The sequence below is a fragment of the Aquila chrysaetos genome, chromosome 10 (genome assembly GCF_900496995.4).
Source record: "Aquila chrysaetos chrysaetos chromosome 10, bAquChr1.4, whole genome shotgun sequence".
Taxonomy (NCBI): Eukaryota; Metazoa; Chordata; class Aves; order Accipitriformes; family Accipitridae; genus Aquila; species Aquila chrysaetos.
In genome coordinates, this window is record NC_044013.1 from 5,175,116 (window position 1) to 5,184,122 (window position 9,007).

At 37.1% G+C, this 9,007-nt stretch overlaps 1 protein-coding gene across 1 annotated transcript in view; it reads left to right on the forward strand.

Moving 5' to 3' along the window:
* The window catches only part of SERPINI1 (serpin family I member 1), a 51,443-nt gene extending 42,597 nt beyond the window's left edge, over positions 1-8,846 (forward strand). Inside the window, exons 7-9 of the mRNA XM_030028125.2 lie at positions 4,775-4,861; positions 6,131-6,220; positions 8,078-8,846. Of these exons, the coding sequence (XP_029883985.1) occupies positions 4,775-4,861; positions 6,131-6,220; positions 8,078-8,154 (254 nt within the window). The 3' untranslated portion in view covers positions 8,155-8,846. The remainder of the gene's footprint in view (positions 1-4,774; positions 4,862-6,130; positions 6,221-8,077) is intronic.
* The last annotated feature ends 161 nt before the right edge of the window (positions 8,847-9,007 follow it).

Genomic DNA, 9,007 nt, shown 5'->3' on the forward strand with positions numbered 1-9,007 from the left:
TTCACCTATATATCGGGGACTAATTCTGTAGTCGAGAGGTTGGCAGAAAGATTGGAACATGCTTGTGTTTTAATCCATGTGAGTAATGATTTGTTCAAAGTTTTACATTTTTGACAATTGTACTGTACAAAATCAAAATGCTGTGTTTTGCGTGACTGAATTAACTCCTCTGCCATTTGAAGATTAACTTGTTTATTAAGTAATGTAGAGCAGTGTATAGAGAGAATTCCTGAGTTTTACTGTAACATTCTTGCTTTTCATTTAAGAGGGCATGTGCCACCAGGTGATGAAAAGGTCATTCATAAATTAAGAATAAGAAAATATTTTTGAAGTAATGTCTCTAATGAAAACGCTGCTGTTGATGCTATGGAGATGAAATTTTGAGTAATTAAAATACAGAATATGTTTCCTATTTCCAATTTTCACAATGTAAAATGGGGAGGGAGGAGGAAGGGAAAAAAAAAATCATGAAGAAAATGTTGAAAGCTTGCTTTTACAAATACCTGAATAGTATGTCAGGTAACAGGAAAGTTGAAGCCAGAAGTTTGCATGCTTCTCAGCATCAGCCCTCTGGAAAATTTGGCACTTCATGAAGCCTTAAATGCAGATATTTGAACAAAATGTTTGTCTGGACACTTTTAATTTAGGAAGATACAAATCATAAAAGAAATCTTAGGAGATTTTTGAGAAATTCTGTTGCGTTTAAAAATACTCTCCTCCCCCTCTCCTGTTATTCTTGCTTTTAGATTAGTGTCAAGGAAAGCCTTCTGCAATTTCAACAACGGCCCTAATCCTGTAATCAGATCCAGGCACAGATTGTTGAGTTCAGTGAAATCCTATGTGGGTTTAGTGGATATAAATCAAATTGCAGGATTACAGACTTATTTTTCAATATTTAGAATTTTTTGCTTTTTGCACTCAATCTGAAAAATGGAAATAGATGAGTCAGCTTTACCTTCTGGGATGTCTGGATTGTGAGCAACCAAAGAGAAAGTATTAATCCAAATGCACATTTTAAAGGTTACTCTCTTGCAGAAATTAAGTTCCTTGTCAATTAACACCGGTGAGTAGGAGGACATTCCTATTTGGCTGTCTAGTTGCATGTATTCTGACTCTCACTTTCAGCAAAAGACTTTGACAGGTGTTAGTCGCATCTCTGATTCCATCAGGTGTTCAAAATAATCTTGAAACAACTTCTGGGTTTTGGGATTTCATAATTTACACAGCATGTAAACTTGCTACTTGAGTATTTTCACACCTCTTAGGACTTACCCTTGAACTAATTTCAATACTAAAATTCCCCTTCTCTTTCAAATGATTATAATATTTCTTAATGTTGTATAATGCTTTAAATGGCAACTGCTGTTAACCTCAAGGTGACGTGCATTTCAGTGAGCACTGAAGTGATCTTAATGACTTACTTTCACAATATAAAGTAGTTAGAAGAGCATCAGTCCAGTAAATAGCTCTTCGAAGTCTTGACTGAGGTAGGTATAATTTTTCTGGGACAACCTAAGCTAGAAAAGCCAATAAACCTGCGTGCTTTTTTAAAATGAGACTTGCAGAGCAACCAGTTGGTAGCTATGAGTAGGAGTTTGCAAGCATATGGAGTGTAATGACAAACAAAGTGTGATGCTAACGGAGTTATGTACATTAGAAGTAAGCTTCAGATTACTCCCACACATTAATGAGTATCTAGAGTAGGTCCTGCAGAAAGCTTAAACTTTGATACCAGATATCCATGGGACTTTTCTGAGAAGCTAACAATCAAATCAGGTTGGCTTTTATGAAAAAAGCTAGAGAAAAATGATGTGATAGTAGATACTCAGGTAAGCCCCACCTTACCCACAGTGAAAGCCATAAAGGAAAGGTCTATAATAATGACAAGATGTGTATGATATTGAAGTATTGCAGTCAGTGATTTGACAATCACAAAACAGAACAAAGAGAAGACTGCCTGAACACTCAGTGACAACATTATGCTTCCATGTGAAAACAGATTCATTCACTTTGGGGAGAGATGAATGAGAGGGATGTGATAGTAGCAATATAAAGAGAAGAGTCTAGAGAAAATAAATTGGGATGTGGAATTGCTCTTTTCACCATCCAAGGACAAAGATATCCAATGAAGTGAAAGGCAACAAATTGAAACCAAACAGAAAATATTTCTCTTATGGAAAACTTAACCACAGAGATCTTTGCTGGGTATTCCTTGAGGTCATTCGATTAAAAAAGGATTAAAAAAAAAAAAATTGCTTCAGAGCACTCAAAGCTATCTATACTACATTGAATAAAGGCATTCTGTATATTCTGTGGCTTAGAAACTTAGTTTAGGGTATAAGGCACATGCTGGGTGAGAGGGTATTTTTCTCTTGTAAGTTGTGCTGTAGTTTTCATCTGTAAGGCTTCTTGTATCTTATTCTGAAGCAACAATAATACTATAGCTGGCACAGTGTGCTAGACTAATTGGACGTACTGGTCTCATCTGCAGTGGCACTTCTTGTAGTCCTGTCAACTTAACAAAATATCGTTGGGGTTTTTTAATGCTCAGATCCTGAATACATTTACAAGTAGGCCTACCATTTATACCTGATGGTAAATGTTAGCAGAGTTTATGCTGTCTGAATTAGGGTCTATAAGCTCATCAGGTGGAGACCAGTCTTCCGAGGTGCTAAGTGTTCTGACCAGAAATATACCTTGGAGTACCATAAGCACCACCACGCTATGCAAAATAAAGCATTCAGGATGAAAATATGGACTATTGCTGTGAATATTACAGGTCACAGGAGCAGGCTTAAGTGCTGTAATAAAAAAAAACCCATGATTGAAATACGTGATTAGGCTAAATGGGCATTTCTTTGTCTGTTATAAAACATAAAAATTTATTTGGGTTTAAGATAAGGAACTCCACATCAGCATTTTTCTATAAAGGCTACAAAGATACTGTTTTCTTTTGGTATGTGTTGTATAGCTTAAGTGCTCAATAGAGCTTTGAAATGGACTCAAGCAAGGATAGCAAAATACAGTTGCCTGGAAGGTAGAATTTGCAGAACTGACTAGTAAATTTGCCAAGAATCCTGTTAACTGACATGTTTACAAAGGCAGCACACACATAATGTGAGACATGCACAACAGGAATTACTGATGTGCATGGATCTGTCACCCTTTTTGCCTTGGGTATCTATCCATTATCACCCATGTAAATGTTCTTCTACATCCAGTGTTTGTTCTAAAACATTTTTTGAAAACTTGAGTCTTAATGGGTCCCTAACGAATGGAAGCTTCAGGGGATGATTATTTAACACTTGATTGTAGTATTTAGTTAGCTTGTGATTTTTATTTTTTTTTTTTTACAGGTAATGCTTGAGGCTTAAAGGTGATGTTAGTGTTGGAATGCAACCACATTGTGTTTTCAGGTGACCTTTCTGTTAACAGTTAAGGAGACAAAAGCTGTGAGAATTGTACTTAGTGTTCAAGATAAGTAGATAGATGCTGCATGTCCCGTGTTTTAAAGTAACACGGTGGAAACTTTATCCTAGCTTTCAAGATAGCATTACTGAAGGCTTAGAACTGAAGCCTAGAACTAGTACAGTATTTAGCAATCTAGCGTATGTTTTCCTACACACAATCCCAAGGGGAATGATTTGGGGCTTTTTGTTGCTGAGTTAAGCAGCTGAACTAGGAGGTTTGCTTCAGTTCTGAGTGTAGGTAGCAGTAATAAGACCTGCTGGGGAGAGACATTTTAAACTGCTATCTTCTGTGGGTTTGGCTTGCATTAGTTATTAGAGCTAGAGGCTGTCGTTGTGACAGCCAAAATAAATGGGTAACAATTAGATCAGTAGTCCCAACCTTTCCCTCCTTAGTCAGCCTTCAGTTAGAGTTTTGGTGTTGAACATTTTGTGAAGGATCAGAAATGCAGAAGGGTATAGCTGTCTCACTGGAGTGGTTAGATTAGATTTTCATGGCCGTGTATCTCCCTGTTGAGAAAGCTTTTATTCCTTTCTTAACTGCCAGTTGTGCTCTGTCATTACTGCGGGTTTTATGCAGGTACAATAAATGTATATCTAATCCTTGTTATGTCTTACTGATGAAACTTAGTCAAACAGATTAAATGGTGTTATGTGCCTTGCTTCCTGCAAGGTCCTGAGTATTCCAATAGGTCTGATCATTTAGCTGCTGAAGAAAAGTAATGCAACATCCACTGACTTAAGCAGGAGTAGGCTTGGACCAAAATTAAAAGACTGACAAAGAAGGATGGAAAACAAACAAGACTGAAAAAAAACTAGTTGCATGGTGGTTTTTGCAATAAATATTTATCTTCAGCTTCTTTCAAATATAATGACAAGAAGAAAGAAAATACCTAATTTTCCTGGAGGAAGTCTATATTGCACCTAATGCAGAAATAAAATTCTTTATGTATAAGTATTTGCCATATAACATCATAACCCCTTTTCCCAATAGTTGCATTTAAAATCTTGTGTTCAAGAATTGTCTTTTACTGTGTCTGGTATACTGGTGCTCTAGGCAGTGCCAAGCTATTTTAATATCGATAGTGTAGGAGAGCAGTACAAATTTAAGCGAGGTAAATGGTGCTGTTAAAGGTATTGGCAGAAGGTATTTTAATGCAACTCCCATGCACAAAGCTCTTTACCCTTCCCTCCGTGGTATAGAAGGTGGATAATAGCGTTGGGGTTTTTTGCAGTGTTTGGGGTTTTTTTAAATACTTTAGTCTTACTGTTGAGCCACTTGAAATATGTTTCCTTTTCTTCTCCAGATAACAAGGAACTTTACCTTGCAAAGGCATTTCACAAGGCATTTCTAGAAGTTAATGAGGAAGGATCAGAAGCTGCTGCTGCCTCAGGTACCTGACTGAAAAGCAGAACTAAATCAAATGTCTGGTTATTCTGTGTTAATTAATTTTTGAAAACTGACTTGCTGTACAACCAGGAAAGCTGAATAGCATGTAGCATGAAGACACAGTACTGCTTTTCAGGGAGAATTCTGAAAATGAAAAGTGTTAGCATTTTTTTAACATGGTGTGTTTCACAAATAATTCTGAGCATCCTGTGGAAAACCTCTTGTTCCTTATTTTGCTTCTGATTGTCAGGAGGGTACAGACTGCAATTTATATTTTCTTTATGGAACTTAAGCATTGTAATTTTTTTACCTGCTGATTGAGATGGTCAGAGGCATTTGATCCAGAATAGTTAGAAAGAGTTGGGAGTTGTTGCAGTTGCATCTTAGTAAGCTTGTATACAGAGATGTGAGATTGGAAGTACTAAATGCAAAAACACAGCTGGCCCCTCTTAATGCTAGGAGGCCAGGTGGTTGGTTTACTTCGTTAGCACATGCTTTTCCTGAAAATAAATTACATTAGTTGCCAATATGTATGGTTAGGTGATTTCTAATTGCCTCTACTTGTACCAGTCTTTGAGGAAAGGAAGAATTACTTCCCTGGTCATGAATATCAGTAACTGGGTTGAATTGTAACATTGATATGGACAGAAATTACTGTCATGCATGAGGCTTTATTAACAGTGCAGTGAAAATGTAAAAGTAAATGAAACACTGGGAAATAATAATAACGTCCTGGAGAAATCCATGTATCTCCAAATAAAAATAACAAAGAGCCAAATTCTGCCTGATTCCCAGTTAATTTTACTTTCAACCTCTGCATTATTTAAGGACTCAGGCTAAAAGCTGCAAGATCAGCCCATTTAGTTGTTGCATATTCCATAGTTATTAAGGGTTACTTTTTACTATCAGTTGCAGGCTTGGAGCTGTTTAAAACAGGTCAGCAGTGCTGTCTAATGTAATGCATTTTCTTTCTACAAGTGAGCGGGAGTCATAACTCCTCTTAAGATTCTGGATCTTAAAATTCATAAGCTGCTCCCTCAGCCTGGGATATTGTGCCACTCTCCATTGTTAATCATTCTTAAAGCATAAATAGGCATGCATTTACTCTGTAGGCCTCTTTCATGTTAGATTTTTCATGCTATTTTTTGCTGACACTTAGTGCTGAGAGTGTGGGGCTTCAGTGTCTGCTCATGAGCTTCACAAGTATCTCTCATGAAGAGCAGGAGAATGTGCAGTGATATTTAACAAGTTGTCTATGTTCTTTTTCCTTTAGGAATGATTGCCATTAGCAGAATGGCAGTGCTGTATCCCCAAGTTATAGTTGACCATCCCTTTTTCTTTTTGATCAGAAACAGAAGAACAGGTGAGAATATTGTAGACTTCCACATTTTTCACAGTACATCAACAAATATACGAACATCAACAAATATACGAACATCAACAAATATACGAAAGAAAATTGCCTATTTTGATCAATGAACTGTCCTTGTATTATGAATTTTCCTTAATTTGTCTTAAAATACCTAATACTGAAAGACTCACCTTTTCTATGTCCCTTTAATGTTTCTCCAAGTAAGACACCAAAATCTGACATAATCCTGAAAAATATTCACAGTTATGTGATTAAAAACCCCCGGGAAGAAAAATTCACCTCAGGGAATACAGTGTTACTGCCCTGAATATCCATAATCATTGCATTCCGTAAGAGCTTGGCTGTAGTAAGACCCGTGAGATACATTCCTGGTACCAAACGATTTGCATAATGGATAGATATTACAGCTATCATTCTGTTGTGCTCTTGAAGTGTTCTGTGGCAGGCTAGGGATGAAAACAGCACTCGCTAGCAAAATGGGCAACGATTAAGTGATTCCTTAGTTTCATACTTGTAATTTGTCTTAACGATGTGGATGACAAAACATTACTATGCACCTACAGACTGTCATATAGGTCTGTGAGTTGTGGTATCTTACGTGTTCTACAAGCAAACTCTAGTAGATTCAATTTGACCTTTTTTTTCTGTATTTGAGATCCCCATTGTAGGTATCAATGTTTATTAAATTATTTAGATTGCAGTAATGCTTACAGTCTAGCTAGGTAGGGTCACTTGTGTGCAAGGCATGATACCAACTCTTAGGGGTTTTCTTTGACCAAAACTAAGTTGAGTATCCTTGCTGTTATAGACATATAATTAGGCAAAAATGTATCTGGAGGAGGGTGTGTGCCCTTTTCTATACTCAATATACAAAAATCTGCCCAAAAAGAAAAGTTTAAATCAGAACAGAGTAGAGCTTGGTAGCTTTGGGCAGTTCTTAATGTTGCACGGGCCTTGTTGCATGTAGAAAGAAGAATTGCCAACAACTGTAGTTAAAGCCTGAAAGCTTGTTACTAATCTAGAAATCTAAGGTTAGAAACCTTTTGAAAAAAATCTGTGATGGTTACCCTTCTTCTCAAGAATACCCTAAGTGCTCATGATTGATTACTTTTTTATCATGATTGATAACCTGTTTAAACAGGTTAGATAGAAATGTATAAAACAGGGAAGACGTAAATGGTGATTAAATGGTGTAGGGGAGCAGTATTCATATAGAGAATTCCTTGTTGTGGGTTGCATGCTCTTAATGTGGAGTAAATCTGTGAACTCAAAGTATCTGTCTATTAATAATCGTTAACTGTTTGGTGTGGAGCTTCTGGGGCTCACTTTTAGTTCTGTGAGGAATGTTGTCCAGCAGCTCAGGCATGTGAGGGTCCATATGATCACAAAGGTTACTCTGATTCAGTGTTTGCACTTCAGTTAAGGTTAGCTGTCACCTTCGGAGCCCCCCAGCCTAGAAACCAGTACTGTGTCATAACCACTTGCCATCAGTGGCAGTACTTCATGAGACTTCCTCAGAACCACTGAAATGAAAGTGAACCTTTGTGTTGATTTTTGGTGGGTTTTCAGTCAGGCCTTTAGAATAAGCAGAGGGGCACTGAAATGCAGAAGACTTCACTGTTCTTATCTGTACTGTATCAGTTCTGAATACAAAGAGGTCCTCTTCTCTAGGGCTATTGATCCATTGCCTTTCATGGCTACCAAGTTCTCTGAGACATACATTCCTATAAAAATTGTGCACCAGATGCTCTAGAATTCACCATCGGTATTCGTCATCTTATAACCTCAACTTTTCCTTCCGGTTCTGACATCTTTCCTTCCCTTCCTCCCTTCCCACTTTTTCCACAGGTACTGTGTTATTCATGGGAAGGGTAATGCACCCTGAAGCAATGAATACAAGTGGCCATGACTTTGAAGAGCTTTAACTGCCACCAGCTACCAAAAAGAGGAGATAAGCACATAAAGTTTGAAGTTAATATATTTAAGGTTTGCTGTGTTTTCCCCCAAGACATTGTTTAAAATGCTTTCAGATCTAACTGTGTGCAAGTCGGTTTCCAGAGGAAAGCTTACAGTATTAAAGTAATGGTTCTGTTTTTGTCATTGTGATTGCTGCGTCCTTAAAATAAAATTGTGTACATGTCAACAACTGTTTCTTGTTCTAGTGAATTGTAAAGCAAAAAACTGCAAATCCATTATTCGTAATTTTTTTTACAGTCCAAAGACTGACTTAATCAATGAGACAGGAGCGGAAAGTGTGCAGCTCTGAATACTGCAATGGCAAACCTTGATGATAATTTATAGAGTTGAAGGACTGCATCTGGAAAATGTGATCTCTTCCTGTTCCTGTAAAAGTAGTAAACAGACTGCGATATGCTGTCTCATCAAAGTTAATGGAACAAATTAAGCCTAGTGGATATTATTCTATAAGATAACTGTGGTAGACTTTGTGTGAACTCTCCCACATGTGATTCTAAAATGTTGCTTTTATGAATGCTCCTGCATGTGACTGCAATTCACCTTCCGTAACTGTTGATGCCAATAAAATTTGATCGCATGAGTATTTGAGTTAGTGTAGAATAGCTATGTATGTGACTGAAGTAAAATAGTTGAATAGTCATGTCATTTGTGTGGACATATTTTTCTCCCCCAAAGTAGTTGTTCTGCTTTAACCTAAGCTTTGCAGTATCTCACTTCAGGAATCTAGAATGATCTTTCTCAAAGAGGAAAAAAAAAAAAAAACCACAACAAAAAACCCTCTTAAGTGTCTAAAAATGTTCT